This window comes from Stenella coeruleoalba (genome assembly GCF_951394435.1).
Source record: "Stenella coeruleoalba genome assembly, chromosome: 2".
Taxonomy (NCBI): Eukaryota; Metazoa; Chordata; class Mammalia; order Artiodactyla; family Delphinidae; genus Stenella; species Stenella coeruleoalba.
This window is the reverse complement of record NC_137147.1, coordinates 157431938-157446999: the sequence shown is the minus strand read 5'-3', so window position 1 is coordinate 157446999 and position 15062 is coordinate 157431938. Positions and strand designations below refer to the sequence as shown.

Here is a 15062-nt window from a genome sequence, read left to right as displayed (position 1 = left end):
AGTTCTCTCGGGGGTACGACTGACAGATAATAAACAGTATACATTTAAAGGCACAATTTGACAAGTTCAGAGGTAAATGTATAGTCACGAAACCATCACCACGGTCAAGAGAGTAAACATGACCATCACTATCAAAAGCTTCCTTACATTTTGCGTTTATCCTGACCTCCCAGCCCTGTGCCCCAGGCAACAAAGATCTGCTTTCTGTCACTATTGATTTGTTGCATTTTCTAGAATTTTATATAAACGGAATCATGCAGTTTGTACTCTTTCTTGTTTGGCTCCTTTCACTCATAGTAATTATTCAGAGAATTCTCCAGCCTTGTAACTTGTATCAACAGCCCATTCTTCTTTATTACTAGCACTGTTCTACTGCATGGATATTGCAGGGGTTTTTAATCCATTCACTTGATAGTGGACATTTTTGGGGTTGTCTCCGGTTTTTGACTATCACCTATCAAGCTGTTATGAACATTCACATATAGGTTTTTATGTGGACAGAGGTTTTTGTTTCTCTTGGGCAGAGAAAATGGCTAGGAATGGAATGGCTGGATCACGTGACATGTGTATGTTTAATTTTTAAAGAAACAGCCAAATTATTTTCCAAAGTAATTGTACTCATTTACACTCCCACCAGCGGTGGGTGAGAGTTCCACTTCCTCCACATCCTTGTCAGCACTTGGTATGGCCAGTCTTTTTTTGTTGTTTAACTTTTAAAATTTTTAATTTTTTTACAGCTTTATTGAGATAGATGTAATTGGTATATAATATTGTGTAAGTTTAAGGTGTACGACATGATGATTTGATATATGTGCATATTGTGAAATGATTACTACAATAAGATTAGTTAACACATTCATCATCATCTCACAGTTACCAAAAAAAACCCGTGTGTGTGTGTGTGTGTGTGTGTGTGTGTGTGTGTGTGTGTGTGTGTGGCCAGTCTGTCTTTTTAATCGTTCCATTCTAATAGATGTGTAGTGGTCTCTCATAGTTTTAATTTGCATTTTCCAAATAATGAATGATGTCGAGCGTCTCTTCCTTTGCTTATTTTCCATCAATATATTTTCTTTTGGTAAAGTGTCTAGTTAAATATTCTGCCCTTTTAAAAAAAATGAGTTATTTAATTGAGTTTTGAGAGTTCTTTCTATATTCTGGATACAAGTCCTTTATCAGATATATGATTTGCAAATATTTTTTCAGAGTCTGTGGCTTGTCTTTTCATTCTCATAAGCGTCTAACGAAGAGCAGAAATTTTTTTTATATAAATTTATTTATTTAATTTTGGCTGCGTTGGGTCTTCATTGCTGTGCATGGGTTTTCTTTAGCTGTGGCTCACGAGCTCTACCCTTCCTTGCAGTGCTCGGGCTTCTCACTGCGGTGGCTTCTCATTGCAGAGCACAGGCTCTAGGCACGTGGGCTTCAGTAGTTGTGGCACGTGGGCTCAGTAGCTGTGGCTCGTGGGCTCTAGAGCACAGGCTCAGTAGTTGTGGTGCACAGGCTTCGTTGCTTCGTGGCACGTGGGATCTTCCCAGACCAGGGATTGAATGTCCCATGTCCCCTGCATTGGCAGGTGGATTCTTAACCACTGCACCACCAGGGAAACCCAGAAATTTTTAATTTGGATGAAGTTCAGCTTATTAATTTTTTCTTTTATATACTGTGCTTTCAGTGTCATATCTAAGAAACCTTTGCTTAAGTTAAGGTTACAAAGGTTTTCTTCTGTGTTTACTTCTAGAAGTTTTATAGCTTAGGTTTTACATTGATGTCTGTGATTCATTTTGAATTAAGTTTTCATATAATGTGAAGTATGGCTTGAAGGTTTTGTATTGGTTTGGTTTTGGGTTTTATTGCATGTGGATATCCAGTCATTCTGGCACCATTTGTTGGAAAGATATCTCTGCTGAATTGCTCTTACACACCTATTTTGAGCATCAGCTGTTTATACATGTGCTGGCTGCTGTAGACAAAACATCCGTACGTGAAAATCAATTATATTACTAGACATTAGCACTGACCAATTGGAAACTGAAATTTTTTTAAAAAGCAATATCACTGGCAGTAGCATCAAAAAGTATGAAATACGTAGGGATAAATCTGACAAAAATGAGGAAGACCTGTACACTGAAAACCACAAACCGCTGCTGAGAGAAATTAAAGGAGATCTAAATAAACGGAGGTATATCATGTTCATGCATTGGACAGATCAATATTGTTAAGCTGTCAATCCTCCCCAAATCAAAATCCCAGCAGGCTTTCTTATAGAAATTGACAAACTGGTTCCAAAATCCACACGGAGATGCAAAAGACCTAGTATAGCCAAAACAACTTTGAAACACAACTGAGTTGGAGGATCAACACTTCTGATATTGAGAGTTAGAAGGTTACAGTAATCAGGACAGTGTGGTATTGGTGTAAAGATGGACAAAAAGCTAACAGAACAGAGGGTGCCTGATGTTTTTAAGTGAGCTTAGAAGTGGATACGGATGATTAGATTTGCTACTTGGCAGTATGATCCTGGTCAGGAATTATACAGGGCAGCTCATTCCTTACAACTAGCTGGGTAAATAATAGTCTCAGATCTGTTCCTGTTAGTTTTCAGCGCTAACAGACACAGCAAGTTGAAACCCATCATCTCGGCTAGGAGGTCATTTGCTTCTTAAAGATCCTCGTAACCTGAAAGGCTGCAGGAGATTTGCCCAAAGCAGCTGGAAAGGGCAATGATTTGTTTGAAGATGAATATCCCTGCTCATCAGTTTGGGTTTTGTTGTGCAGGGTGCTAGTGTAGTGCTTGGGGGGTGGTTGTAAAACTTACGTCTTTAAACATTTTTTAAACCATTTTTCAGAATCTGGGAAGTTTTGCTAAAACCTTTTTTTTTCCAAGTCATTTTTATCTCATTATTGCTTTGTGCTGCTACTGATAGCAAAAAAAGTGATAAAAACTTAAACGTACAAAATATGGGATTTGTTGAAATCAACCTAAATGTCCAACAGTGGAGGATTGCATAAATAAAATAGGGTTGCTTTCAAATATATGCATCATATGATTCCGTTTTTACTAGAAGATCTAGTAGTTGTCATTGAGTAGAAAAATTATAGGTTATGTCTGTGTGTATGTGTCTGTGTGTGTGTAGTTGTCCGCCTTTTCTTATTTTTCTGTCGTAATTTGAATTGCTTTTGTAATGAAAGGAAATAAATAAAACTACAAAAGAAATAATGCAAAAAAGATCTAGAATTTTGGAATTTTTTTCTAATTCATCTTTAATTAATTATAGCCGATCTTGTTTGCCAATGTTTTTGTGGCTTTATAAATGTTCCAAATTGCTCAAAATCAGGTTCTATAAAGTCACTGCATATAACATTTGTGCATTATATACATACATTTATAATCCTTTACAACTTGTTTAAACAATTCCTTATTGTTAGAGCTATTTGTAGGCTTCTGTTACCTTCCAATGGTTGGATATTTAGGTTGTTTCAAAATGTCTGATATTCTAAAAAGCACAGAGTAGGAATAACTGGATGAAAATTAGCTATAAAGAACAAAAAAGGCAAGGGGAAAGCCCTCAAAGTCTTTTTTAAATGGCAGAAATGTTTGAGGATATTCTTTTTCAATCAAATCATCACTTCAACTAACTTGTATTCAGCTCAATCACTTCTGCCAAATTGATTTTACCAAATAGTACGTAACTAAGTAAATTCATGTATAAAATCCCCTAGTATATACTCTTGGAGTCATATCCATGTTACTCGTTACACATGATTGATGTTGCCTGAATGTTTCCACTTGGAAAGACTTACTTTTCTTCTGTGCGGAAGGGACCTAATTAAGGGCTCTGGTGGGGGGATATTATTGGAGTTGCATGGTGGAAGGGGTTACTCTTATCAAGAGTGTGAATAACAAACTGTAGTCAAGAGGGTCTGGAGGCAGGAAGCTAAGTTGGAGGCTTTTGCAATAGTTCCAGTAAGTGGTGATGAAACCCTGAAGCAAGGCAGCGTCAGTAATGGAGAGGGGAGGGGGCAGATTTCCTTTTGAGTTCTACAAGTATAGAATGTATTTCACTCTTTCCCTTTTTTGTTTGCCCTTCAACCTATAGCCACTCAAGTCTTCCAAGCCTTCAAAAGTCATAATTTAAGGACTTGAACTGTGATGAATCCACCTACTACACAAAAGGTAGATTAAGAAGCTCAGTGAATGAGCCTGAGAGAGAAGAGAATTGATGAGTTAAGGGCATGACCTGGCTGTGGTTGGTACTTACACTGAGTGCCAATAGGAAAAAAATGTGTTGGCTTGGCTGGCGTTTCAGCCAGAAAAATAATGAGGAAAAATGGATTACTGTGAACACAGATAGGCTTTTATGCTTTTGAGACATCAGAGTCACAAAGAGCTTGAGGGCAGAAAGCATATCCTATACGTCTTTGTATCCTACCGCAGTCAGCATTCTGTAGGCATTTAAATAATAGAATAAGAGAAAGAAAATACTCGAACGGATTCTGACTTTCCTTGAAGACTGGGAGGCGCCTGCTACCCTTGAACTCTGGATGCAAGACTAGGCCAGGGCTACTTACTCATACTAGACTGTGTAAACTGACTTGATAAAAAAGTCTGATTCACAGGTTCTGAGAAGTGAAAGAGGTGTGGCCCTACACAACTATTTTGGTGACTTCATTTAAATGATCAATAGGACTTGTTATGTATATTTTTTGCTACTTAAGAGCTTTGAAAATGCCAGAATCTTACATTTTCTCCCACTTCCATTACTTCATCCATTCCACTCTATAGATTCATAAGCTAGTAACTAACTTGAGAAAACACCCATCACATACTGGGCTTAGTTAGAGCTGTAAGAGCACCAGAGAAATATATTCCCCCCCTTCAGGAGCTTACAATATTGTAAACAAGGTGAGACTTGCTTACACTGATTATCTAAGGAACAATGTTATGAGAGAATATATAGAGAAATTATAATTGAAGTATCAAAAGATGTGATTAAGGCCTCTGAAATGAAAGGTTATTGATGCAATCAAATGTGTTATCTCCAATGCACTTGTGAGAGAGTCTAGCTTTGTAAAGTTAGTTACTGGCCAGTATGTGGCTGATTGGGTTGGCTGCAGTATACTAATACCCTGTGGATTCATGTATCAATTATTCATGGATTTATCTTTCTTTGAGGACTGTTCACAACAGAAAGTAGACTCCCTTTTTTAGCAAAATGATAGAGTAGGTATTCTGAAAAACTCTCCTGCTGAAAAAAATACCCAGAAATGATAAATAATACAGAGCAAACATCTATTAAAATCCATAGCCAATAAAATAGGTAAACAACTGTTTAAAGCAAAAATAATAATAATGTGTTGTGGTACTTATAAAATATGTAGAAGCAAAATGTATTACAAAATAGCACAAAGGCTGGGCAGAGAGAAATGAAAGTATATTGTTTAAGGCTCTTATACTATATATGTGAAGTAGTATAATTTCACCTGAGAGTAAGCTGTGATAAGGTAAAGACACATGCTATAAACCCGAAAGCAACCACCAAAATAATATAACCAAGAATCATGAAATTTCTATGGGACCATCTCCATAGAAAATCCTATGGAATCTACAAAAATGCTACTAGAATGTGTTTAGCAAAGTTGCAGAGTACACAATTAATTTACAAATATCAGTATACAAAATGCTAGCAACAATTAGAAATTAAAATAAGAATAATGCCATTTGTGTTGAAATAAAAATATGAAATACTTAGGAATACATCTGACAAAATATGTACAAGATTAGTACTCTGAAAACTATAAAACACTTCTGATAAACTACTGAAGATATAAATAAATCAAGAAAGATATTGTGTTTATGGATACTGAGAAGACTCAATATTATTAAGATGTCAGTTCTTCACCAGCTTGATCTATAAATTTAATGCAATTCCAATCAAACTTTCAGCAGGCTTTTTTTTTCCAGTTAGAAATTGATATACTGAGAAATTGATATACTGACTCTATAACCCAGTGAAGAACCAAACTCACCTTTGAAAATAATTAACAAAGTTAGAGGATTTACACTACCTGACTTTAAGACTTATTATAAAGCTATAGTAATCAAGACAGCATGGTATTGGTGTCAAGATTAACAAATAGACAAATATATCAATGGAACAGAATATCAAGTCCATAAATAACCCCACATATACTTGGTCCTGTGTCAAGATCCTACACTAAATACCACTGGAGGTCCACTGCTGTGGCTGCTGGATGAGAGGAAGGAAGTTTTTTAATGCACAAAACCTGTCAAAGATACAAGGGAGAGGTTGGCTGCCATGAAAGGAAAAAGCAATATAACTGAAAACTCCAACCCTGAGAGCCAAGCACACAGGGCCAGCCTAAGAGTGAGGCTGGATTAAGACCACAGAGAACTTCTCCTGATGCCACCACATCCAGGCAAGCAAGCACCAAGGAAAAAACACAGCAGTCAACTGCTCAAGGTGGGGTGGGCAAGAGTGTGGAGAGACAACCCCTGTGGTTTAGATAAATGGAAAAGGACAAAAGATGAGGGTGGAGCGGGAGCACTGAGAAGAATCTTCTGCCACTCTAGCCCCCACCCTAAGCACAAGATAAGACTAGAGGAGGGGCTTCCCTGGTGGCGCAGTGGTTGAGAGTCCGCCTGCCGATGCAGGGGACGCGGGTTCGTGCCCCGGTCCGGGAGGATCCCCCCCAACCCCGGTCCGGGAGGATCCCACATGCCGCGGAGCAGCTGGGCCCGTGGGCCATGGCCGCTGGGCCTGCGCGTCCGGAGCCTGTGCTCCGCAGCGGGAGAGGCCGCAGCGGTGAGAGGCCCGTGTACTGCAAAAAAAAAAAAAAAGATAAGACTAGAGGAATTTGAAGCCAATGGTGTTCTGAAGGTAACCATAGCAACAACAAAATCCAAATCCAATTCAACAGCTGACTAGATTGACTCAATCCTCCCCACATCATCAGTTTAGCAGAAGTGTTCACATTTTCAGGCATAAATACTATTTATCTCAGTTCTACACACACAGTTCAGTGTTCAATCAAAAATTATGAGACATGCCAAAAAGCAACAACAGCACAGTCCCACTATGAAGAGACAGAGCAGTAAACGAGACTCAGAGTTGACCCAGAAATTGGAACTATCAGACTGGAAGTTAAAGTAACTATCATTAATATGTTAAAGGCTCAAGTGAAAAAGATGGACAGGATTCACGAGTAAATGGGGAATTTCAGCCGAGAGATGGAAATCATAAGAAAGTATCAAATGGAAATGTTAGAAAACTTTTAAAAAACAAAATGAAGCAAGCCTTTGACAGGCTTATCAGAACACTTCACACAGCCAAGAAAAGAATCAGTAAACTTACAGATAGGTCAGTACAAATTACTCTAACAGAAACATAAAGAGAAAAAATGAAAGAAAAAAAAAAACCCATAGAAGAGTATCCAAGAGCTGTGGTACAATAGAAAGTAGTCTAATATATGTGTAATCAGAATTCCAGAAACAGAAGAGAATGGAGCAGAAGAAATATTTGAAGAGATAATAGTTGAGAATTTCCACAAATTTATAAAAGATATTCAGTCACATATCCAGGAAACTCAGAGAACACCAAGAAGGATAAATGGCCCCCCGCGAAAAAAAAAAACCAAAAACCTCATGCTAGACACATCATATTCAAACTGCTGAAAAGAGAAAATCATGATAAAAAGAATAAAGATACATTATACACAAGGAACAAAGATAAGAATTACAGTAGACCTCATCAGAAACTATGCAAGCCATAAGAAAATGGAGTGACATCTTTACAGTGCCAAAACAAAACAAAACTGTCAAGCCAGAATTCTAATAATCAGGAAAAGTATCTTTCAAAAATGAAACCAAGGGCTTCCCTGGTGGCGCAGTGGTTGAGAGTCCGCCTGCCGATGCAGGGGACACAGGTTCGTGCCCCGGTCCGGGAAGATCCCACATGCCGCGGAGCGGCTGGGCCCGTGAGCCATGGCCGCTGAGCCTGCGCGTCCGGAGCCTGTGCTCCGCAAAGGGAGAGGCCACAACAGTGAGAGGCCCGCTACCGCAAAAAAATTAAATAAATAAATAAATAAAATAAAAGGTGTGGAGAGAGGACAAGAAAAGAGGGGAGGTCGGCACCATGAAAACCACAATTAGGGAAATAATTAAAATTTTCCTGACCAAAAGGTAATCTTGGTCTGAGTTGTCAAGGGCTCATAGAGTTTCCTTCAACAGGAAATCTCAAAGAAAGGGCCCAAGTGCCACTCATCAGGTGGTTTTTCTTTGGATACTTATTTTTTAACTTATTTATTCCAATACAACCTCAAACTTACCATGAAGTTGAAAAGATAGTACAAAGACCTTCGGAATATCCTTTACCCAGATTCGCCAGCTGTTTACATTTTTCCCCATTTGCTTTATCATTCCCCCATCTCTCTAAATAAATCTACATTTATTATACACGTGCACGTTCTTCTGAAGCATTTAAAACTAAGTTGGTGACACTATGCTTCTTTATGCTTATATATTTCAGTATGTTTCCTAAGAACACATTCTCTTACATACCTTCCTAAAAAACAGCACTCTCACATAATCATAGTACAACTATCAAAATTAGGAAATTTAATCTTGACATAATATTATTATCTAATACTTAGTCAATATTCAAATTTTGTCAATTGTCCCATTAATGTCCTTTTTAGCTGTTTTCTTCCTAATTCTGGATCTAATCCAGGACCATGTATCACATTTAGTTGTCACATTTCTTTAGCCTCTTTCAGTCTGGAACATTCCCTTTGCCTTTCTTTTTTTTTTCTTTTTTGGCTGCGTTGGGTCTTTGTTGCTGCGTGCGGGCTTTCTCTAGTTCCCGCGAGCGGGGGCTACTCTTCATTGCGGTGCACAGGCTTCTCATTGCAGTGGCTTCTCTTGTTGCAGAGCACGGGCTCTAGGCACGAGGGCCTCAGTAGTTGTGGCACTCGAGCTTAGCTGCTTCGCGGCATGTGGGATCTTCCCGTACCAGGGCTCGAACCCATGTCCCCTGCATTGGCAGGAGGATTCTTAACCACCATGCCACCAGGGAAGTCCCTCTTGATCTTTCTTGATCGTGAATACAGGCCAACTACTTTTCAGAATGTCCCTCAGTTTAGGTTCATCTGGTGTTTCCTCGTGGTTAGATTCCAGTTATGGATTTGGGGGAGAGAGACCACAGATGTGATGCTTGTGTCCTTGTCAATGAATTGGATCAGGAGGGATATGACAGCTATTTGTCCAAGTGTTGGTGATGTTACTTCTGATCACTTGGCTCAGGTGGTGTTTGTCAGCTTTCTCCAATATAGTTACCATTTTCCCCATTGTAACTAGTAACTAATTGTGGGAAGATTCTTTAGGACTCTATGTACCAGTCAGGATTGTGGTCCTAAGAATCTAAGAAGAGCAGAACCACCTTGTGCAGCTGTGGGAGCCGGTTACCAACTAGGTGAGCTGTTCCTTCTGTGTCTGGAGCCGGAGCCTCCAGGCCACAGTCTGAGTGGGAAGATGGTCATAAAGTGGGAGAAGCAAGAGCCACCTGGGAGCCGTGAGGCCAAGCTGGATCCCATGTTGGCCTTTCATCTTCCCCCCGAGACTCCAGCTTCCACGAGGAGCGTGTCCAGCAAAGCTGGCGCTCCTCATCATGGCAGAAGATACACACCTAAGGCCCAAAGGTGGAAGAAGCTGCAGCAAAGAGTCACGGGGCTGGAGGAGCTGTTTGGCCACCCAAGGGAGCCTGCAGATAAGCGACAGTGTGTGAGCGGCAGCGGCCCCTGTCTCCCAAGTGCAAAGGAACATGGATGCTCCTTCCCTCCTTCCCTCCTTCCAGATTGAACATAAAATCTTTGTTGTGTCACAGGCTAACTGGACACCGTGCAGGGAGGGGAATTTAGGGCGTGTGTGTCCAGCTCAGCTAAACTGACGCAGGGCAAATCTGCCACACTATGTAAATACTATGTCCCTCATTATTGCATCCATTGTCCCTTTTTCTTATTCCATCATCCTGTCTATATTTATTAGTTAGCATTATACTGAAGGCTTTCTCTTCTCTCCTATTTAGTTATTAGTCCTTTATTTATATTAGCACAGACTTGAGTTTTGTTTTATTTTATTCCTTAATCTGTTATTATATGTTTTGACACTCAGATTGTCCCAGATTGGCCAGCAATACCCAGTTCAACCTGGCCACTAAATCCTTTAGACATGTTGCCATCATTCTCTAAGCCCTTCCCTACTTTCTGGTACCAGATATTCCACACTCACCTTGTGCTTTCCCTCTCCCGGCCCCAGGTCAGCCTTTTCTCCAAGAAGCTGAGGTTCCTTTTAGTGGAGACAAAGATCTTGGTACTAAATGTGTTTTCTGCTTATATGTCATTGCTTCCAGGCACTGTCAGAGGACACAGGTAGCGTGTACGCACACACGTGTACACACAGAATCACGTATACACAGACGTGTACACACACACTATGATTGCATTCTGACACCTACAACCCCAATTCTATCCCAGCACCGCAGGGTGCATTCCAGTCGTCCCCTCCCCATTTCCATAGTTGTAACTTCTTCCTCCAACAGTGAGGACCCTGGGTTGAGTATGTCTTACTCACTGATGACTGGTTCCAGTAGAGAATCAGGAAGAAAAGGAGGGATGACAGTGACTTCAGACCTTTGCCCTCAGGTTTAACAGCAGAAATGGGCTTGGGAGGAAAATCTACGGATGCTACAAGAAGTCACTACTCATTCACTCAGGATCTGGCCCAGCGTGCTTTGCCTTGTAAAACAGAGGTCCTCAACTGTGTGCACAGCACATTTCCTGATCAGTGTGTAAAATTCACTGTTGCTCAAGTGAATATACCAGCAATGACAACGTTTGGCAGAAGGGGTGTCGAGCTGGGAGGGGTACTACCTGCTGTGAATCTAAGGTGAAGTCAACCACCACAAAGAAGACTGCATATTTACTGAAGGCTGTAAGAACTCTGAATTATTATATACACCATAAACTTAGGTGCTTTTATACGCAATAAACTATCCCACCCACATAGCAGCCAGCCCTGAAGGATGACCAAGTGAGTTACACATTAGCGTGGATACCCTTACGCTGTGGCAGTGGCTCTTTATAACTTGCTGGCACGGTCGCCATTGTCTCAATGTTTTAAATCCCCTTGAGTGGGAAGGGCGCAAATGTTTGATTTCAGAGAATGCCACAGACACTCAAAGTTGAAAGCCACTGCCCTAAATGGAGGGGAGTATTTTAAGACTTAGAAGATGTAGAACAATTTGCTGACAAAAATCCCAAATCTGAAAACAACACAGAAAACAGGGAAGACTGAAAAAAGGTGGCCGAGGAAAGATCAATAGATTCAGAACATCATTTGAGGGACTTCCCTGGTGGCGCAGTGGATAAGACTCCACGCTCCCAATGCAGGGGGCCTGGGTTCGATCCCTGGTCAGGGAACTAGATCCCACGTGTATGCCGCAACTAAGAGTTCGCATGCTTCAACTAAGGAGACCACGTGCTGCAACTAAGAAGCTGGTGAGCCACAACTAAAGGAGCCCTGGAGCTGCAACTAAGGAGCCCTCCTGATGCACCTAAGACCTGGTGCAACCAAATAAATAAATAAGTATATTTTTTTAAAAGAACATCATTTGAAATTAGAATCAGTGGATTAAGCTGAACTTGAGGACTACACAGCGAATAAAAACATTTGGGAAGGGATTCAGGCGAAAGAGGTACAACCCAAAGACCAGATGGGAGAGAGAGGAAGATGAAGGAAGTAAACCTAAACAGCCAGATTTCTTCTCTTCACTATGAACTTTGTTCATACAAATTAGTAGGAAATTTTTCTTTTAGAAAACTGGTACATTGAAATAACGATTATCTTATGATCTCATTGAAAAGAAAATGAAAATGTTTGAGTCCACTATAGAAGCCCCGCAAGCGAAAAGAGAACGTTGTCACCATCAGGATGGAGTGATAAAGGACGGCAGGCTGTATGTTATAGTTTTAAAAATCTAATATTAGATGTCAATGGGGCTTTAAAAGAAGAGTCAGGGGTTGGATTAAGAACAAAAAGCAAACAATCCATTTTCCCTCTTGAGACTAGGGAGACCAAAGTAAAGCCTGGAGTGACTAACCCACCGAGCTCAGGTGGGCTCCGGCATGAGGATGCTGACACCTCAGTGACAGAGCCTGAAGCAGGAGGGGAGGGTCTGACAGCCGCCCCAGCAGTGGGCTGGCCTGTCTGCAGGCTGCTGGGCACTTGACCGTGGATTGTTCCAACCACACTCTGAATCTGGCTCCTTCTTTTTTTGTTGTTTAAGTTTTTTTTTTAATGTGGACCATTTTTAAAGTCTTTATTGAATTTGTTACAACATTGCTTCTGTTTTATGTTTTGGTTTTTTGGCTGCGAGGCAAGTGGGATCTTAGCTCCCCGACCAGGGATCGAACCCGCACCCCCTGCATTGGAAGGCGAAGTCTTAACCGCTGAACCGCCAGGGAAGTCCCTGGAGACGGCTCCTTGTGATTTTGATATCTAAAGAGGCCCACCTGGCCAGCAAGATGTGGCATAAGGGGTCCAGGTGGTGGTGACGCTGAGAGTCAGGTGAATAAGTGTCCTGGTGATTCTGGCAGTCATTCTCTGACATCCAAACCTAGGCCAGCAGCTGGGGAGTGTGGAAACCCAGGGGATGCCCTCTGGAGGAGAAGATGGACAAGACCTGGGCAGAGGGGCAGTCCCTAGTCCAGAAAGCTAGGGTCCTGGACAGAGGCAGCCCAGTCCACAGGGAGCAGGTGAGAAGGATGGTGAAAGCTGCTATTTGGGGGGCCCGTGGCTAGTCAAAGCTGACCCCAGATCCTGCCCGACCAGAGGAAGGTTCGGATTTCTAGGAAGCAGGCACAGGTTCTGGTGGGGTAAATCAAACAAGACTGGCTTATTCGAAGGCTGTAGAAGGAACTCAGCACCACCAGGACACATGGGTGAAGACAGAGACATTTTCCAAGGCAGATGAAGATTCATGTTCTGGAATCCAGCGTCCTCAGCACGTCATGCAAAACTGTGGAAGATGGTCACATTTTCCAGACTCTGTCCCCCTCCGGGCGTAGCACAGGCTCTAATCTGGATAGGACACTGTCCAATCTCAATAGGTGACTGAGCCCACCTCATCCATTTGGGAGTTGGGCTGTTCCCAGTACTCTCAGGTGGCTAAATCAGCAGATTTTCAGACTAGCACTGTCTGATCCTAGCCTGTTCCCAAACTCAGATATGAGAACAAAGGACTTCACTAGGTGTCATGCTAACAGCACTAGACGAACTATGGAGCTGATTGCTGATCTACTGAGCATCTGTCTACAGAGAGGTGCCTCGGGAATGAAATGAAGGTCCAGGACGGGGCAAACCCCAGGACACTGGTTTTAGCCATCAAGTTTCATACAAAGAAAATCGTAGGGTCTAAATCTTGCTCAAATCTTTCAACTTCCAACTAATTAGAAGGGGGCAATTATTAAGAAAACTTTAATTGTTCTAGTTCTGGCTCTTACCTTCTTTTGGTAACATTCTCTGATAAAACGTATCTTATTTTTCACTTCACATGCACTTAGTCACATCCACAGTCTGCTGGGAGTGACTTGTGTCTTGTCTCCCAAAAGCCTGTCCAGAATCCTCCCAAATGGCCTCACAAGTCTTCTCGGCTTCAATTTTACCCTAAGCTGCCCTAACTTGCCCAGAGGAAGGAGAAAATTCCTAATTCTAGGATCTCCTCCCTTTTTCACATTCATTTAGCAGCAAAAGCACTGAATACCCACCCTTGGCATGGTTTAGCCCTCTCTTGCCCTGTGGTCAGCCAAGGTTTCTGACTTCTTGTGGCAGGGTATTTTAAAATTCCCTCCCCCACGTTTTTATTGTGAAGTATTTCATATATTTAAAACAGTATATAATATATACACATGACTAATATTCTTCCAGTCCTCATCGGTGTAGCCTTTCATCTATGGCCAGTGGTTACTCTGCGGGGTCGTGGTTAATGCCAACAGCTATTCTGATTGTGGGGCTGAGGGAGGGCTTTCCTGAGGAAGCGATGTTGAACTAAGCTAAGAAGGGTGGCAGGAGATGGCCAGCCAAGAGTGGGCGGGGGAGGTGCATGGTGAGAGGCATGGGGGGACCAGAGGCCAGTGTGGCCAGAGGGAAGGGCAGCTGGAGAGGCAGACAGTGCCGGGTCCAGCAAAGCCTTGATTTTAGTTTTTATTCTAAGAGCAGTGGGCAACTGAGAAAGAGTGAAGTCATCAAACTGGAAGTCATCTGAAGATGATGCCGGCTGCCTTGTGGAAATGGATTAAAGGCTTGTAGGGATAGCAATCCAGAGGCTAAGAGATACTGAGGCTGGAGACTGATGGGAGTGGAGGGCAAGAGAGAGGGGTCTCTATTTATGACCCCTGGTATCTAGCTATGCTGAATGGCTGGTACTTGAGGCAAGATTCTGGACAGCTTCTAGACAGTGGGGGCCCTTCCTCAACATCTTCCACATGCTTGGAATCTGAGGTGTATCCCCAGGGGCCCCTACGATAATCCAGACCCCGACTATAAAGTTATTGACTACCACCCGTGTTCCCTCGGAGCAAGCTGAAATCTCTTCATCTCTCCCCTCTCATCTGCACTTCTGCAGGCATCACATGCCCAACTCCTACATCTGTGAAACATGCAGACATCTGGGTCAAGAGTTACAACCTCAACTCCAGGGAGCGGTATGTTTGTAACTCTGGCTTCAAGCGTAAAGCCGGGACCTCCAGCCTGACCGAGTGCGTGTTTAACAAGACTGTGAACATCGCCCACTGGACCACTCCCAATCTCAAGTGCATCAGTAAGTGCACTGTCCCTCCGCCCCTTTTGCCAAGGCCACGCAGAGAGCAGACTGCACTGTGGGCAGCAGAATGAGGTGGCCTTGACATCTAGGTTGAGGACTGAGACTAAATAAACAAATGGGCTTCTAAACACACCTCCGGGAGATGGAAATACATGGGCTTTGGGGTCA

At 42.1% G+C, this 15062-nt stretch overlaps 2 protein-coding genes across 4 annotated transcripts in view; one reads left to right on the top strand and one right to left on the bottom strand.

Moving 5' to 3' along the window:
- The window catches only part of FBH1 (F-box DNA helicase 1), a 142164-nt gene that overhangs the window by 58341 nt on the left and 68761 nt on the right, over positions 1-15062 (bottom strand). The gene's annotated exons all lie outside the window — the stretch shown is intronic.
- Positions 1-15062, top strand: part of IL15RA (interleukin 15 receptor subunit alpha) — a 29285-nt gene that overhangs the window by 1728 nt on the left and 12495 nt on the right. For all 3 annotated transcript variants that reach the window (XR_013826946.1, XM_079912052.1, XM_079912053.1), the window contains exon 2: positions 14697-14891. Coding sequence is in view for 2 of the 3 variants with exons in the window: in XM_079912052.1 (XP_079768178.1) it covers positions 14697-14891 (195 nt within the window). In the remaining variant the exon portion in view is untranslated. The remainder of the gene's footprint in view (positions 1-14696; positions 14892-15062) is intronic.